The sequence below is a fragment of the Trachypithecus francoisi genome, unplaced genomic scaffold (assembly GCF_009764315.1).
Source record: "Trachypithecus francoisi isolate TF-2019V2 unplaced genomic scaffold, Tfra_2.0 Lachesis_group8, whole genome shotgun sequence".
Classification (NCBI taxonomy): domain Eukaryota; kingdom Metazoa; phylum Chordata; class Mammalia; order Primates; family Cercopithecidae; genus Trachypithecus; species Trachypithecus francoisi.
Window position 1 is genome coordinate 9401861 of NW_022681473.1, and position 17497 is coordinate 9419357.

The window sequence follows — 17497 nt, forward strand, 5'->3', positions numbered from 1 at the left end:
GTGGAGCGCGAGCACCGAGCAACGGTGGCGGCGGAAGGACTTAGGCTCCACCCCGGCCTTGGGGCTTCCCCGCGCCGCCAAGGGCCCGTCCCGCGGGCGCCTCCTCCCGGCCGGGCGGTGGGGCATCCCCGGCGCGGCCCCGCCCCCGGGCCCCGGCCCCGCCCCCGCGGCCTCAGAACCACGGGCGCCCGCCCCGCCCCGCCCCGCCCCGCCCCGCCCCGCGCTGCCCAGCGCCGGCTCCGCAGCTCGCGCCCGCCCGCCTGCCGGCCCGCCCGGCGCCGGGCCATGGCGCTGCTGCGGGATGTGTCGCTGCAGGACCCGCGGGACCGCTTCGAGCTGCTGCAGCGCGTGGGGGCCGGGACCTATGGCGACGTCTACAAGGTGCGCCGGGCGACGGGACGGGCGGGAGAGCCGGGAGGAGGGTGCCAGCCCCGCACCCCGCGGCGGGATCCAGCCCCCGGCCCCGCCCCCCTGTCCGCTTCACCCTCCGCCCCTGCAGGCCCGCGACACGGTCACGTCCGAACTGGCCGCCGTGAAGATAGTCAAGCTAGACCCAGGTGAGGGCCCGGGTCGGGCCTCTGCGCCAGAGGGAGGGCAGATTGCCTGCGGTTGCGGGGTGCGGGCGGAGGGTTGACGTTTTCGAGACCCCTGAGAGGCGTGCCCCAGGAGGTGCTGTCACCTGGCACCAGCCTGGTCCGGAGGGAGGCACTCTGTGCCCATTTTGCAGATGGGGGCACTGAGTCAGGGCAACCCCAGCGCGCCCCCCCATGATGCTTTGTGCTTCCCAGGGGACGACATCAGCTCCCTCCAGCAGGAAATCACCATCCTGCGTGAGTGCCGTCACCCCAATGTGGTGGCCTACATTGGCAGCTACCTCAGGTGAGGCTGCCTTATCCTCCTGGCCCCAGGCAGCCCCCATGCGACCTACTGTGTGCCCACCCCAGCTCTTTGTCCACTAGGAATGACCGCTTGTGGATCTGCATGGAGTTCTGCGGAGGGGGCTCCCTGCAGGAGATTTACCATGGTGAGGCCAGGGCTCCAGGCCCCAGCAGGCCCCAGCCTTCCCCCACCCCCACCCCCACCCCATTGGGGTACCGGAGGGGAACTCTGGGCCCTGGACTGGGGTGCCTCTCCACTCCTGCCTGGCTGTGTGACCTTGAGAGAAATGCTGTCCATCTCTGGGTTCAGTATCCTACACTAAGTTGGGAGGGGATGTGGCCAACACGGTTTTCACTTAACAGTGCCTGCTGCTTTTCTTACACAGGGTAGCCTGGGAGGTCACACAGGGTAGCCTGGGAGGGTAGGCATGACCCTGGCCCCCCAGGCCAGCCTCTCCCTTTTCCTTTCAGCCACCGGGCCCCTGGAGGAGCGGCAGATTGCCTACGTCTGCCGAGAGGCTCTGAAGGTAGCTGGGCCTGTGAGGTGCCCATACCTCTCGTCTCCAGAAGCTGTGGGCTGGGAGCCCAGATGACCAGCAGGGAGGCGGGTGGAGTGCCTCCGGTGGGGCTGGCCCGAGGGGCCAGGTCCTGGGGAAGAGGGGCCCCAGCCCTGTTGCCGGAAGCAGCCCATTTCCCTCTTGGCTCAGTCACTTCCTGTTTGGGGAGAGGGGAGGAAGCAGCAGCCTGGGTGGGGGGCCCCAGTCCTGAGAGGGGGTTTGGGGGAGGTGGGACAGTGCTGGGTGGCTGCTCTCAGGGACTCCTTTTTGTCCCCAGGGGCTCCACCACCTGCATTCTCAGGGGAAGATCCACAGAGACATCAAGGTAGGTGCCTGGCTGAGGGCATTCCTGGGAGGGAGGAGGAGGCCCTTGGGGGCACCAGACGGGATTCTCTCTCCTCCATTCCCACAGGGAGCCAACCTTCTCCTCACTCTCCAGGGAGATGTCAAGCTGGGTCAGTACCCTGGGGACACGATCAGGGTGAGGGTTCTGTGGACCCTCCCTGGCTACCCTGGACTCAAGAGTTGGGTGTCACTGGGCGAGTCACTTTGCCACTTGAGTCTCAGTTTCCCTGCTTAGAAGATGGAATGGTACTCTCTCCCTGCTGGAAAATGGAGGAGGTTGGGTCCGCATGGAGTTGACATGGGACCAGACACTCCGTCAGGGATAGAGGGTGGTTGATGCCTCTCAGGAGAGGGACCTGGTCTTGCCTAGGGCCTACGGCAGCTGTGACCAAGCGGGGCCACCTGCCCATTTGAGCCCTGCCAGGTGCAGCCGGAGCCAGAGCCCTGGGCGTGGGAGGGTGAGTGGCAGCCAGAGGGCTGGTGAGAGTGGCTGTTTCTCCCACAGCTGACTTTGGGGTGTCAGGTGAGCTGACAGCGTCTGTGGCCAAGAGGAGGTCTTTCATTGGGACTCCCTACTGGTGAGGCTGCGCCTAGGGCAGAGGGGCAGGGGCCACGGAAGGGGGCACCCGGCCATCCCATCTCTGACCCCACCTCTAGGATGGCTCCAGAGGTGGCTGCCGTGGAGCGCAAAGGTGGCTACAACGAGCTATGTGACGTCTGGGCCCTGGGCATCACCGCCATTGAGCTGGGCGAGCTGCAGCCCCCTCTGTTTCACCTGCACCCCATGAGGTCAGCCCAACACTTGCCCCTCACCTGACCCTTGAGCTGCTGCCCGTGGCCCCTGACCTTGCGCCCTCCACAGGGCCCTGATGCTCATGTCGAAGAGCAGCTTCCAGCCGCCTAAACTGAGAGATAAGACTCGCTGGTAAGGGCCGCACCCTGCTGCCGGGACCCCCTTTTCTGTCAGCCCCGTAGTGGACAAGGAGCCTCTGCCAGCTCCCGGGGGGCACCCCCAAGAGCCCTGTCCTCTCTGAGCCACTACAGACCATCTGAGTGAGGGGCCTGGTCCTTCTGTGGGCTGAAGACCCAGCGTGGTCAGGAAAGAAGGGCAGACGGTTGGTGGAAGAGCCGCTGTGTCTCAAGGCAGCGTTGCTCGGCCAGTGGCCCTTGGCCTCAGCTGGCTCCTTCCTGGGCGGCCCCAGCAGATACCACTGGAGCGGGATGGGGCGGCTGGCAGGACACCCTGCACGAGGGCTAGCCTGGATCTGGGGGGCTCTTGTGCCCACTAGGACCCAGAATTTCCACCACTTCCTCAAATTGGCCCTGACCAAGAATCCCAAGAAGAGGCCGACAGCAGAGAAGCTTCTGCAGGTGGGAGGCAGGGGCCGGGAGAGGGGCCGGGAGAGGGGCCCAGTGCTCAGAAGCAGGGCCCTGGATCAGGGGCCAACCTGATCACCTCCCTCTCCGACTTTCCAGCACCCGTTCACAACCCAGCAGCTCCCTCGGGCCCTCCTCACACAGCTGCTGGACAAAGCCAGTGACCCTCATCTAGGGACCCCCTCCCCTGAGGACTGTGAGCTGGAGGTAGGTGAGGGGGCTGGAAAGTGAGTCTCGGGCAGGTCCGCTTAGGAGGAACCCAAGGGCGGTGTTGGTGGAGGTTTCAGTGGCACCATTCCAGCTTGGGGAGTCTCTGCCATGCTGAGTTTTGCTCCCTGTACCACCCCCCTTGATAGGTCCCTGTCCTTGAGCCCAAGCTGACCATGACCATGACTGTGCCATTTTCTTGCTTTCTGTATGATCTTTGGCACCTGTCTGTGTGGGGTCTCTTATCTGTGAAGTGGGGTTCCATTTTATTTCACGATAGTCCCAGAGGGCTGTCATGAAAGCAAAACGCGCTGGTGCGTGTGAAGCTCCTAGAGCAGCCCTGGCATGAGGCGTGTGGCAGGTGTGTCCACACTATTTCTGTTTTTCCTTAGACCTATGACATGTTTCCAGACACCATTCACTCCCGGGGGCAGCACGGCCCGGCCGAGAGGACCCCTTCGGAGATCCAGTGTGAGTCTGCAGCAGGGGCTGTGAGTGTGCAGATTTTGGGGGGCCTGTGTGCGCACGGATTTGGTGTGAGAGTAGGGGGTCCATCCGGAGACTCCAGCTCCTTAACCCCTGTACTCTGGGCCCCCCAGTTCACCAGGTGAAATTTGGCGCCCCACGCAGGAAGGAAACTGACCCACTGAATGAGCCGGTGAGCAGGCAGGCCTTGAGGGGAAGGTGGTGCCCAGAGGTGGGGCAGGGAGGTCAGATGGAGGCCGAACAGCTCAAATCAAAGGAAATTTGAAGCTGGGTGACCTCGGGCCTTGGACCTTGGGCTGTCCGAGCAAGCCTGTCCTATCCAGGGACTTGGAGGGCTAGGGGCTCCTACCTGGGCCAAGTTCTTTTAGGTAGGTGGCTGGAAGGTAGCACAGAGACCCTGCCTTTCCCAAAAGGAGGCCGTCATGTGCCCGAGCCCCCACCCTACCCTGCTCAGCCTCGTTTTCCCACCTGTGTGTCCCCGGTGATCTGACTCCCTGTCTCTGCCCTCACCGGTTCTGTCACTGTCTCTCCTCACCCCCCAGCCTGTCTCTTCCTCCTTTGCTGTCTGTTGTCCTTTCACAGTCTTTAGCTCTGCCTTCCATTATCTGTGTCTCTCATCTCCTGCGTGTTTCCATCTCACCTTCCCTGTCTGTCTTTCCTCTCCTGAATCTCTTGACCGCCCTCTCACATCGTGTCTATCTCCGCTTCTTCCCTGTTCGCTACCTCGGTTTCCCCCAGTGGGAGGAAGAGTGGACACTACTGGGAAAGGAAGAGCTCAGTGGGTAAGTGAGGGATGGGGAAGCTGCAGGGGGTGGCAGGGGCGGCAGAAAGACTGACCTCTGACCCGGCACGGTGGCTTACGCCCATAATCCTAGCACTTTAGGAGGCTGAGGTGGGTGGATCGCCTGAGGTCAGGAGTTTGAGACCAGCTTTGCCAATGTGGTGAAACCCCATCTCTACTTAAAATACAAAAATTAGCCGGGCGCGGGGGCTCAAGCTTGTAATCCCAGCACTTTGGGAGGCTGAGACGGGCGGATCACGAGGTCAGGAGATCGAGACCATCCTGGCTAACATGGTGAAACCTCGTCTCTACTAAAAACTACAAAAAACTAGCCGGGCGAGGTGGCGGCGCCTGTAGTCCCAGCTACGCGGGAGGCTGAGGCAAAAGAATGGCGTGAACCCGGGAGGTGGAGCTTGCAGTGAGCTGAGATCTGGCCACAGCACTCCAGCCTGGGTGACAGAGCGAGACTCCATCTCAGAAAAAAAAAAAAAAAAAAAAAAAAATTAGGCTGGGCACGGTGGCTCATGCCTGTAATCCCAGCACTTTGGGAGGCTGAGGTGGGTGGATCACCTGAGGTCAGGCGTTTGAGACCAGCTCTGCCAACATGGTGAAACCCCATCTCTACTTAAAATACAAAAATTAGGGCCGGGCGCGGTGGTTCAAGCCTGTAATCCCAGCACTTTGGGAGGCCGAGACGGGCGGATCACGAGGTCAAGAGATCGAGACCATCCTGGCTAACATGGTGAAACCCCGTCTCTACTAAAAAATACAAAAAAAACTAGCTGGGCAAGGTGGCGGGCGCCTGTAGTCCCAGCTACTCGGGAGGCTGAGGCAGGAGAATGGCGTAAACCCGGGAGGCGGAGCTTGCAGCGAGCTGAGATCTGGCCACTGCACTCCAGCCTGGGCAACAGAGCGAGACTCCGTCTAAAAAAAAAAAAATTAGGCTGGCTGCGGTGGCTTACGCCTGTAATCCCAGCACTTTGGTAGGCCAAGGTGGGCGGATCACAAGGTCAGGAGTTTGAGACCAGCCTGGCCAACATGGTGAAAGCCTCTCTCTAGTAAAAATACAAAAAATTAGCTGGTGTGGTGGCACATGCCTGTAATCCCAGCTACTTAGGAAGCTAAGGCAGGAGAATCACTTGAACCCAGGAGGTGGAGGTTGCAGTGAGCTGAGACTGCGCCACTGCACTCCAGCCTGGGCAACAGAGCAAGACTCCATCTCAAATAAATAAACAAAAGTTAGCTGGGCATGGTGGCCCATGCCTGTAATCCCAGTTACTCGGGAGGCTGAGGCAGGAGAATTTGGGAGGCAGAGGTTGCAGTGAACTGAGATCTTGCCATTGCACTCCAGCCTGGGTGATAAGAGCAAAACTCTGTCTCAAAAAAAAAAAAAAAAAAGGCTGACCTCTGACCCCTCTGCCCCACTGCCCAGGAGCCTGCTGCAGTCAGTCCAGGAGGCCCTGGAGGAAAGGTGAGGGGTGTGGACCTGGGGGAGGGGTAAGGGGTGGATGGCCTCGGTGCCAGTCACACCATGCCTCATGCCTCATCTCCCTCCCACAGGAGCCTGACCATTCGGTCAGCCACAGAATTCCAGGTGCCACATGGAGGGAGGCTGGAGCTGGGATCCAGGCCACTGCAGAGGGTACGATTGGGAGTGGGACACGGTTACAGGCCAACCTGGTCATGGCCGGGCTGGGCCCTGCCCCTCCTACCAGGAGCTGGACTCCCCAGAAGATGCCATGGGAACCATCAAGCGGGCCCCGTTCCTAGGGCCACTCCCGACTGAGCCTCCAGCAGAGGAGCCTCTGTCCAGTCCCCCAGGTGAGTCCCAGGCTTGGGAGACCAGGAGGCAGCCCCAGGGTGGGAGCTGCAGCAGGAAATTGCAGCATGCCTGTGCCTGCAGGAACCCTGCCCCCACCTCCTTCAGGCCCCAACAGCGCCCCACTGCTGCCCATGGCCTGGGCCACCATGAAGCAGCGGGAGGATCCTGAGGTGAGAGGGTGCTACGGGGGGTGGGGAGACGGGTGGCTACAGCTGTCACATCAGCCCTGACTCCTTCCCTCCCTCCCAGAGGTCGTCCTGCCACGGGCTCCCCCCAACCCCCAAGGTGCACGTAAGTGTTTGCCCCAAGCCCTGCAGTCCCACAGCCCCGCCACCCACCACCCCTGCACTCCCTCGCCAGCCTCTTGCCTCCTTCGCAGATGGGCGCCTGCTTCTCCAAGGTCTTCAACGGCTGCCCCCTGCGGATCCACGCTGCTGTCACCTGGATTCACCCTGTTACTCGGGGTAGGCGGGGGCAGGGAGGAAGTGGGAGCCCAAGGAATCCCTCAGCTTGGGCCAGGGGGCATGTCTGACCTCTGACCTCATGCCCAAACTGGCAGACCAGTTCCTGGTGGTGGGGGCCGAGGAAGGCATCTACACACTCAACCTGCATGAACTGCATGAGGATACGCTGGAGAAGGTGAGGCCTGGCTGACTGTGGGGGGCAGAGGCCTTGGGGGACCTGGGGTGTTGACCGCCTGTCCCTCTGTCCCCTCCAGCTGATTTCACATCGCTGTTCCTGGCTCTACTGCGTGAACAACGTGCTGCTGTCACTCTCAGGTACAAGGTGGGAGAGGCAGGGAGGCAGGGCCCGCAGGGGCTCCAGCGCCTCAGCATCCTGCCCACCAACACCCCAGGCCCAGCCTCTCCTCCTTTCTGCAGGGAAATCCACGCACATCTGGGCCCATGACCTCCCAGGCCTGTTTGAGCAGCGGAGGCTACAGCAACAGGTTCCCCTCTCCATCCCCACCAACCGCCTCACCCAGCGCATCATCCCCAGGTCAGGGATCTTGGGCTTGCAGGGAGTGGGAGGCAGAGGGGCAGGGAGGGGCTGGAACATGGCCTTGCCAGTTCCTGGGATTGCAGCAATCTTAGACATGTTACTCTGCCTCTCTGAGCGCCGTTTCCTCCTCTGTCAATACAATTGATGGCCTTCCCACCCTCCCCACCGCTGGTTGGGAGGCAAGAAGGAGATAGTGGATGTGAAAGTGCTTTCCAAGTTGTGGGAGCTGTGGTTGTTCGGATGTGAGGCTTGACAGTTAAGCAAACGTTTACTGAGCACTTACGCTATGTTGGCCCCTGTGCTGGGCTTTGGGACATGGATAATCCCATGAGTCCTTGCTTTCAAGAAACGGGGGAGAGTTAGCCGGGCGCGGTGGCTCAAGCCTGTAATCCCAGCACTTTGGGAGGCTGAGACGGGCGGATCACGAGGTCAGGAGATCGAGACCATCCTGGCGAACACGGTGAAACCCCGTCTCTACTAAAAAAATACAAAAAACTAGCCGGGCGAGGTGGCGGGCGCCTGTAGTCCCAGCTACTTGGGAGGCTGAGGCAGGAGAATGGCGTAAACCCAGGAGGCGGAGCTTGCAGTGAGCTGAGATCCGGCCACTGCACTCCAGCCCGGGCGACAGAGCAAGACTCTGTCTCAAAAAAAAAAAAAAAAAAAAAAAAGAAACGGGGGAGATGGGTGAGTCCTTGCTTTCAAGAAACAGTGGGGCTGGGTGTGGTGGCTTACGCCTGTAATCCCAATCCTGCAATCTGAGGCAGGATTATTTGAGGCCACGTGTTTGAGATCAGCCTGAAAACAGGGAGACCTTGTCTCTACAAAAAATCAAAAAAGGCCGGGTGGGGTGGCTCATGCCTGTAATCCCAGCACTTTGGGAGGCTGAGGCGGGTGGATCACGAGGTCAGGAGATTGAGACCATCCTGACTAATATGGTGAAACCCCGTCTCTACTAAAAATACAAAAAAAATTAGCTGGACGTGGTGGCACATGCCTGTAGTCCCAGCTACTCCGGAGGCTGAGGCAAGAGAATCGCTTGAACCCGAGAGGCAGTGGTTGCAGTGAGCCGAGATCACGCCACCGCGCTCCAGCCTGGCCGACAGCGAGGCTTTGTCTCACAAAAGAAAAGAAAAAATCAAAAAATGGGGCTGGGCGCAGTGGTTCACGCCTATAATCCTGGCATTTTGGGAGGCTGAGGTGGGCGGATCATGAGGTCGGGAGTTCGAGACCAGCCTGGCCAATATGGTGAAACCCCGTCTCTACTGAAAATACAAAAATTAGCTGAGCGTAGTGGTGTGTGCCTGTAGTCCCAGCTACTCGGGAGGCTGAGGCAGGAGAATCGCTTGAACCCTAGAGGCAGAGGTTGCAGTGAGTGGAGATGGCGCCACTACACTCCAGCCAGGGTGACAGAGTGAGACTCCGTCTCAAAAAAAAAAAAAAAGAAAAGAAAAAAATTAGCTGAGCGTGGTGGCCTGGGCATGGCATTGTGTGCTGGTGGTCCCAGCCATTCAGGAGGCTGAGGCGGGAGGGAGGATTGCTTGAGCCCAGGAGGTTGAGGTTGAAGTTGAAATGAACTATGATGGCGATCGTACCACTGCACTGAAGCCTGGGCAACAGAGCAAGACCTTGTCTCAAAAAAAAAAAAAGAAAAAGAAAAAGAGAAATGTGGATGGTTAGCACCTGGTACTGAGGTCCAGTTAGAGGGAGAGCTGGGAGGGGTGGAGAGACCTCAGAGACGGGGCAAGCTTGGGAGGTTTGAAAGTGTGTCAGGGTTCTAGGCAGATGAGGTAGGGAATGACATTCCAGGCAGGGGAAGAGCAAGTATGTGTTAGTATGTGTTGGGGTGGGGCAGCCTGGTGAGCTGGGGAGGTGTGAGGGTTTGCCTGGGGGCCAGGCCCAGTGGCTCACGCCTGTAATTCCAGCACTTTGGGAGGCCAAGGCGGGTAGATCAATTGAGTCAGGAGTTCGAGACCAGCCTGGTCAACATGGTGAAACCCCATCCCTACTAAAAATACCATAATTAGCGGGGCATGATGGCGGGTGTCTGTAATCCCAGCTACTTGGAAGGCTGAGGCAGGAGAATCGCTTGAACCTGGGAGGCAGAGGTTGCAGTGAGCCGAGATCGCACCATTGCACTCCAGCCTGGGCGACAGAGCAAGACTCTCTTCTCAAAAAAAAAAAAAAGTCCACCTGAGGGAGGAGGCAAAGCAGCCCAGGAGGAAGCTGCACCACGCTGGTGGCAGAGCCCTGCCTTTCTGCCTTAGATGCTGGCCTAGAATTTTAAAGGGATCCCTCTGTATGTCGATCAGGATTCTTTCTCTCTCTCTTTTTTGAGACAGAGTCGCACTCTGTCACCCAAACTGAAGTGCGGTGGCGCATTCTCGGCTCACTGCAACCTCCGCCTCCCAGGTTCAAGCGATTCTCCTGATTCTCCTGCTTCAGCCCCATGAAGTGCTGGGATTACAGGCGCCCACCACCACACCCAACTAATTTCTGTATTTTTAGTAGAGACGGGGTTTCACCATGTTGGCCAGGCTGGTCTCAAACTCCTGACCTCAAGTGATCTGCCTGCCTCGGCCTCCCAAAGTGCTGGGATTACAGGGTTGAGCCACCGCGCCCGGCTGGGATTCTTTCTCTTGTAGGTGATGCAAGTCACTAGCTTAAGCACAAAAGAGAATTTAACAACTCATGGAACTGAAAATCCAGGATCAGGGTTTGCTTCAGGCTCGGCCGTGTCCAGGCTTCGGTGGCACCACAGGCTCCCATGTGCGTTTCCTGGCTCTGTTTTCCTCTTGCTGTCTTCATTTTCACCGCAGACTACAGCCTTCAACAGGGGCGTCAGGAAAAGCCTTGCTGAAAAAGTGTTGGTTGAGCAAAGACTTAGAGGAGGTGATGGCACAAGCACTGTGGATACCTGCGGAAGGGTATCCTAGACCGAGGGGATGGCCAGGGCAAAGGTCTGGTGGCAGGAGTGGGCCTGGCCTGTTTGAGGAACAACAAGGAAGTCATTGTGGCCAGAATGAGGGAGAGGGAGATGATCAGGGAGGGCCCCGTGGCCACAGTGCAGCCTTTGGCTTGACTCAGAGCAGCCCGGGGGCCACTATGGAGCAGTGACATGGGTTGAGATCATCTTCAGGAGCTCACTCAAACTGCTGTGTTGAGAACAGAGCGAAGGGGGTGAGGGTGGAAGCTGGAGTCCTGTCAGGAGGCTGCAGGAGGTGGTGGTAGCTTGTGCCAGGGTAGCAGTGATGGGGGTGAAAAATTGATCAGAGGCCAGGCATGGTGGTTCATGCCTGTAATCCCAGCACTTTGGGAGGCCAAAGCAAGCAGATCACTTGAGCCCAGGAGTTTGAGACCAGCCTGGCAACATAGGGACCCCCCCAGTCTTTATAAAAAATACAAAAATTAGTCGGGTGTGGTGGCATGCCTATGGTCCCAGCTACTCGGAAGGCTGAAGTGGGAGGATCCCTTGAGCTTGGGAGGCAGAGGTTGCAGTGAGCCAAGATTGCACCATTGCCCTCCAGCCTGGGTGATGGAGCTAGATCCTATCGCAGGGGAGAAAAAAAAAAAAAAAAAAGAGAGAGAGAGTCTGGGCATGGTGGCTCACGCCTGTAATCCCAGCACTTTGGGAGACTGAGGTGGGTGGATCATCTGAGGTCAGGAGTTCAAGACCAGCCTGACCAACATAGTGAAACCCCATCTTTACTAAAAATACAAAAATTAGCCAGGCGTGGTAGCGGGTGCCTATAATCCCAGCTACTCGGGAGGCTAAGACAGGAGAACCGCTTGAACCCAGGAGATGGAGGTTGCAGTGAGCCAAGATCGTGTCACTGCACTCCAGCCTGGGCAACAGAGCAAGACTCCATCTCAAAAAAAGAAAAACAGAAGAGAAAAACAGTCAGATTCTGATTCTCTTTTGAAAGTTGAGCCAGTAGGATTTCCTGATGAAAGAGAAAGAGGAGTCAAGGGTGGTTCCAAGGTTTTTGGCCTGGGTATCAGGAAGGATAGAGCTGTCATCAGTTGAAGGTGAGGCAGTTTCAGAGGGAGCTGAATTCAATTTTGTTGCATGAAGATGCCTATTAGATGTGCAAGTGGGACCTGTGTAAGTCCATGGCGGGGTGGGGCTGGGCTCTGAAGGGAGGGGCCCTGGGGTATGGGCTCCGACATTGTCATGACCAGGTGGGTGGTGCAGAGGGTAGGGGAGGCCAGGCCAGTGGCTGCAACAGCTGGGGAGCTCGGGAGGGCCCTTCCTACAACATGCTCACTCCAGGACCACATCTGGAGCCCTGTGGCCTTGGGGCTTCCTGAGCTCAGTCCCCAAGTGAGCCTCTGCTTTGGCCCAGGACCTACAGGATACAGGCCCATCAGAGCCCCAACAGGTCACAGGCAGCTTTGAGCCTGTGTTCAGGAAATGGCAGAGGCACAGTGAGCATTTTGAATGCAAAGAACAGAGAACTGGAGTTGTTTGGAGAAAAAACAAATACAAAATATATGCCTTTGTCCCATCCAAAGACCAGATGGGAAGGAGAGTGGGAGGAATGTGGGGAGAGGGAGGGACGAGGACCAGGGACAGGGAGAGACAGATATTAGTTTCCTCCGTGTCCTGGCAGAGGGTACAAACAGGACCCAGGCCACTGGGTGGAGGTGGCAGGGCTGTTGACAGGAAGCCCCATTCCCCAGAGGAAGAAACAGGCTCAGAGGGTCCCCTGGAGGATTAGGGGACACCCAGTGGCCAAGACAAGGGCCCCTCTGATGACTGTCCCTCACTACTTCTCCCCTGATAGCAAGGCGAGCCACCCCCTGGCCCCACAGGGCTGTTGCCTCAGCTGGAGAAGCAGAGGGCAGGCCATTTGCCTTTTGAAGTTTATTCACTGCCCCAGGCCTGTTTTCCCATCTGTGAAATGGGCCGTGGGCGCTCTGTGTAACCTGGTGGGGCTGGAGCCTGCATGCTCCCCAGCCCCTCCACGCTCTCATTTCTTCATTCGTTTCGTTTCTTTTCTTTTTTTTGAGACAGAGTTTCGCTCTTGTTGCCTGGGCTGGAGTCCAATGGCACGATCTTGGCTCACTGCAACCTCCGCCTCCTAGGTTCAAGTGATTCTCCTACTTTAGCCTCCCAAGTAGCTGGGATTACAGGCATGCGCCACCACGCCTGGCTAATTTTGTATTTTTAGTACAGACAGGCTTTCTCCATGTTGGTCAGGCTGGTCTCTTAACTCCCGACCTCAGGTGATCTGCCCACCTCGCCCTCCTGAAGTGCTGGGATTACAGGTGTGAGCCACTGCGCCCGGCATTTCTTTATTTATACCCTGCCTTTACCTGACAAGGATTTTCAGTGACTCAAAATAGGTGGAAAGTCCTAATACGTGATGACAGGAGCTGGCCCTCTGTGAGCACACGATTCCCAGCACTGCCGAGAGCACCTCCCCTGTATTAACCCATGAAGCCTTCACTGTGACCCTCTAGGGTGGGCCCCACCATTATCTCCAATCTACAGATGACGAAACTGAGGCATGGAGAGGTTAAGTGGCTTGCCCGAAGTCACACGGAGCTAGAAGCAATTCTGAGACCCAAAGCCCTGGCCTGGATGGAGACACTCCGTCCTGGCTGCAGGCCGGAAGACTGGCTTCCGGTCCTCCGCCCCTCCCAGCTATTCTTGGGACAGGTTACTTTGTGTCTCTGAGTCTCAGTCTTACTTGTAAAGAGGGAAGATGATAGTGCCTGTCTCACAGCACTCTGCAGGGGCCTTGCCCATGGATGGCATCTCGGACACAGGCCCTGGTTGTCACCCTTACAGGCGCTTTGCTCTGTCCACCAAGATTCCTGACACCAAAGGCTGCTTGCAGTGTCGTGTGGGTAAGAAGTGGGCTGGGTGGGGTGGGGCAGGGCCTGGTGTGGGGCAGTGCAGGCCTAGCCCGGTGCCCACTGCCTGCTCCCCGCCAGTGCGGAACCCCTACACTGGTGCCACCTTCCTGCTGGCCGCCCTGCCCACCAGCTTGCTCCTGCTGCAGTGGTATGAGCCGCTGCAGAAGTTCCTGCTGCTGAAGGTGAGGGGCGGTGGGGGGAGGCCCAGGGCACCCTCAGAGCTCTGGGGGGAGAAATGGAGACCTGAGCATCCCTGCTGCCCCCTAGAACTTCTCCAGCCCCCTGCCCAGCCCAGCTGGGATGCTGGAGCCGCTGGTGCTGGATGGGAAGGAGTTGCCGCAGGTGTGTGTGGGGGCCGAGGGGCCTGAGGGGCCTGGCTGCCGCGTCCTGTTCCATGTCCTGCCCCTGGAGGCTGGCCTGACGCCTGACATCCTCATCCCACCTGGTGAGCAGAAGGGCCAGGCTGCTGGGGGTGGGTGTGTGTGCATGAGAGACCGAGGGAGGGAGGCAGGGAGGGAGGGCTGAGGCTCCCAAACTAGGCTCCCCACAGCTGGTGGCTCCACAGAGACCTTGAGGGCTGCCATATGGGGTCTGGGGCCCACAGCCTCCCTTCAACGAGCCTCACCTGGGCTTCCATAAAAGGGTTCATTAGACCAAAGGGCTTGGCAGCTAAGAAAATCCTGGCCAGGCCGGGCATGGTGGCTCACGCCTGTAATCCCAGCATTTTGGGAGGCCAAGGTGGGGGGGCCCTTGAGCTTGTGAGTTTGAGACCAGCCTGGACAAGGCTGAGACCCTGACTCTACAAAAAAAATTAGCTTTGGCATGTTGGTGCACGCCTGTGGCCCCAGCTACTTGGGCTGAGGTGGGAGGATCACTTGAGCCTGGGAGGCAGAGGTGGCTGTGAGCCATGTTCACGCCACTGTACTCCAGCCTGGGTGACAGAGTGAGACCAAAAAACAGTCAACACTGCTCCGGGCTGCAGGGAAGGGGCAGATCTGGCAAGGCAGGGCCTAGAGGCCCCATTCTGAGCCAGGAAGCAGGACTCCAGGTGTTGTGGCAGCTCGAGCTGATAGTGAGCAATGATGGATAAGGGAGAAGGGAGGGCGCACGTGGTTAAGGCACCTGGTGCCAGGCCCTGAGCCAGGGGTCTCACACACAGGATTTTATTCTTTATTTATTCTATTTTATTTATTTATTTTATTTTATTTATTTTTTTTGAGATGGAGTCTCGCTGTCGCCCAGGCTGGAGTGCAGTGGCCGGATCTCAGCTCACTGCAAGCTCCGCCTCCCGGGTTTACGCCATTCTCCTGCCTCAGCCTCCCCAGTAGCTGGGACTACAGGCGCCCGCCACCTCGCCCGGCTAGTTTTTTGTATTTTTTAGTAGAGACGGGGTTTCACCGTGTTAGCCAGGATGGTCTCGATCTCCTGACCTCGTGATCCGCCCGTCTCGGCCTCCCAAAGTGCTGGGATTACAGGCTTGAGCCACCGCGCCCGGCCTATTGTATTGATTGATTGATTGATTGATTGATTGAGACGGAGTCTCGCTCTGTCGCCCAGGCTGGAGTGCAGTGGCCGGATCTCAGCTCACCGCAACCTCCACCTCCCGGGTTTACGCCATTCTCCTGCCTCAGCCTCCCGAGTAGCTGGGACTACAGGCGCCCGCCACCTCGTCCAGCTAGTTTTTTGTATTTTCTAGTAGAGACGGGGTTTCACCGTGTTAGCCAGGATGGTCTTGATCTCCTGACCTCATGATCCACCCGCCTCGGCCTCCCAAAGTGCTGGGATTACAGGCTTGAGCCACCGTGCCCGGCCTATTTTTTTATTTTTGAGGCAGAGTCTTGCTCTGTCACCCAGGCTAGAGTGCAATGGCACAATGTTGGCTCACGGCAACCTCTGCCTCCTGGGTTCAAGTGATCCTCTTGCCTCAGCCTCCCGAGGAGCTGGGATTACAAGCATGTGCCACCACGCCCAGCTACTTTTTGTATTATTAGAAACGGGGTTGCGCCATGTTGGCCAGGCTGGTCTCAAACGCCTGATCTCAGGTGATCTGCGGCTTCGGCCTCCCACAGTGCTGGGATTACAGGTGTGAGCCACTGTGCCCAGCCCAGGATTTTATTCTTGATCCTCATGATAGCCTCTCAAGGCAGTGCCGTCTTGCCTGTGTTATGAGGAAACGGAGGCTCCGAGAGGTAAAGTGACGTGTACCAGGTCACAGTGACTGGGTCATGAGGCCTGCTCCCCCTAAATCTGGAGCCCTCCCGTGGCTCCCCGTGACTCCTCCCCCACTCCCCATGAGCCCCAGGATGGGTCACTCATCCTCTCAGAGCCTCAGTTCCCAGCCCTGGAGGGAGATGAGGTTTCCCAGCCCCACAGGGCTGTTGTGAGGCTGATGAGCCCTCATGGCTAAGGGCTCTCTGTAGCCGGGCTCCTGTGTCCCCTTGGGGTTGGGGGGACTGGTGGCTCAGCCAGGCGGTTTCTCTTCTGTACCTGCAGAGGGAATCCCAGGCTCGGCTCAGCAGGTGATCCAGGTGGACAGGGACACAGTCCTAGTCAGCTTTGAACGTGAGTGCCCTGGGGGGCAGGGCTTAGGGCAGGGGAGTATGGGGTGAGGGGACCACGTGGGTCTGCCTTCCCAGAAGGGAGCCTCCCTGTCCCCACCCACCAGCCCCCTCCCTGTGCAGGCTGCGTGAGGATTGTGAACATGCAGGGCGAGCCCACGGCCACACTGGCGCCTGAGCTGACCTTTGACTTCCCCATTGAGACTGTGGGTGAGTGAGCCAGAGGTGGGGTGCAGGCTTTTCCCTGGCCTGGAACACACTGTGGCTTAGGGACTTGGGGCTGGCGGTAGGAGGAGGAGGCAGATTCCCCAGGCCCTCTCCTGAGCCATGCTGGTCACCTGAGGTCAGTGAGGACCCCTGTGGCCCAGACCCAGGCTCAGGTGTGGCTGAGGGGGCTCCAGGCCGGGTGCAGGGCTGATGGTGGCCCGGCCCCCGTAGTGTGCCTGCAGGACAGTGTGCTGGCCTTCTGGAGCCATGGGATGCAAGGCCGCAGCCTGGATACCAACGAGGTGAGTGGGGCCCAGGGACCTGGCTGTCCCCTGCCTCGTGGTCCCTACCTCTTTGCAGAGGACCTACTGGAGTGGCCTCAGTGCTTCCCACCCATCTTCTCAGGTGACCCAGGAGATCACAGATGAAACAAGGATATTCCGAGTGCTTGGGGCCCACAGGTAGGCAGTGGCACCCCAGCCTCCCCTTCAGATGCCCCTGAGGCCAGAGAAGGGGCTGATGTGCCAAGTGTCTCCCGCCCTGCCCCCTACTCCTCTCTCCTCCAGAGACATCATCCTGGAGAGCATCCCCACTGACAACCCACAGGCGCACAGCAACCTGTACATCCTCACGGGCCACCAGAGCACCTACTAAGAGCGGCGGCCCTGGCCAGGGGCTCCCCACCCCACCCCATGCCTTAGCTGCAGGCCCTTTTGGGCAAAGGGGCCCATCCCAGACCAGAGGAGCCCAGGCCCTGGCCCTGCTGGGGCTGAAGGGCAGAAGTAATCCTGAGAAATGTTTCAGGCCTGGGGAGGGAGGGGAGCCTCCCACGCCTCTGCAATAACTGGACTGGGGGAGCTGCTGTCACTCCCCCTTCCCTGAGGCAGCCGAGTCCCTAGTGCCCAAGGCAGGGGCCCTGGGCCTGGGCCATTCATTCCATTTTGTTCCACATTTCCTTGCTGCTCTTTCTGCCAAGAGCCTGCCCCTGCGTTTGTCCTGGGAAACATGGTATTGAAGAGAGAACTATATTGGTATTAAAGCTGGTTTGTTTTACTCCTTTGGTCCCTCTGGGTCAGGGGAGTGAAACCACTTTATCTCCCGCCTCCTTCCCTCCAACACACCTTTCTGTGGGCACCACAGAAGGGCAGGGCCTTGGAGAAGCCAGGTAGAGGTGACAGGAGGCCATGGCCCCTAGCAGCCTTCCCAGGGGCACTGTGCCTTCCCCTGTACCCTTGCTCAGAACTGACCCTCAGCTTTGCAGTTTGAGGGCTGTGTTGTAGTTTGGCACCCCAAAGACTCATGCAGATGGGGGGCCTCAACAAAGGGACTCTCATCCAGGGCACCCTTGCCCCACCTGCCTCAGTGCCAGGCCCTGGGGTCACTACCAGAAACGGACCAGCCCCCAGGGAGGGAGC

The 17497-nt window shown here is 58.7% G+C and overlaps 1 protein-coding gene across 6 annotated transcripts; it reads left to right on the forward strand.

Moving 5' to 3' along the window:
• The first annotated feature begins 166 nt into the window (after nucleotides 1-166).
• MAP4K2 (mitogen-activated protein kinase kinase kinase kinase 2) lies at nucleotides 167-17176 on the forward strand. Of its 6 annotated transcripts, none has more exons than XM_033207264.1 (32): nucleotides 180-381; nucleotides 500-557; nucleotides 789-879; nucleotides 960-1024; nucleotides 1350-1405; nucleotides 1713-1760; nucleotides 1848-1890; nucleotides 2286-2358; nucleotides 2438-2569; nucleotides 2643-2705; nucleotides 3070-3151; nucleotides 3257-3364; nucleotides 3757-3835; nucleotides 3964-4022; nucleotides 4589-4632; nucleotides 6064-6102; nucleotides 6192-6225; nucleotides 6347-6452; nucleotides 6559-6623; nucleotides 6703-6744; nucleotides 6833-6917; nucleotides 7013-7092; nucleotides 7172-7232; nucleotides 7335-7452; nucleotides 13250-13308; nucleotides 13396-13499; nucleotides 13585-13762; nucleotides 15811-15879; nucleotides 15999-16085; nucleotides 16314-16384; nucleotides 16488-16543; nucleotides 16649-17135. In XM_033207264.1, the coding sequence occupies exons 1-32, from the start codon at nucleotides 286-288 to the stop codon at nucleotides 16734-16736; spliced, it is 2439 nt and encodes an 812-aa protein (XP_033063155.1). In that variant the 5' UTR covers nucleotides 180-285; the 3' UTR covers nucleotides 16737-17135. The 6 variants fall into 6 exon arrangements, with proteins under 6 accessions (XP_033063152.1, XP_033063153.1, XP_033063155.1 ...); XM_033207263.1 differs by having other exon boundaries at nucleotides 251-381; nucleotides 6535-6623; nucleotides 16649-17121; XM_033207261.1 differs by having other exon boundaries at nucleotides 167-381; nucleotides 6535-6623; nucleotides 13250-13499; nucleotides 16649-17176.
• Nucleotides 17177-17497: the final 321 nt, after the last annotated feature.

Coding starts and splice junctions, on each gene's coding strand:
- MAP4K2 (XM_033207261.1), top strand. CDS start 286: ATGGCGCTGCTGCGGGATGTGTCGCTGCAGGACCCGCGGGACCGCTTC. Junction 558..788: donor GATAGTCAAGCTAGACCCAG/GTGAGGGCCCGG, acceptor TGTGCTTCCCAG/GGGACGACATCAGCTCCCTC. Junction 16,385..16,487: donor GCAGCCTGGATACCAACGAG/GTGAGTGGGGCC, acceptor CCATCTTCTCAG/GTGACCCAGGAGATCACAGA.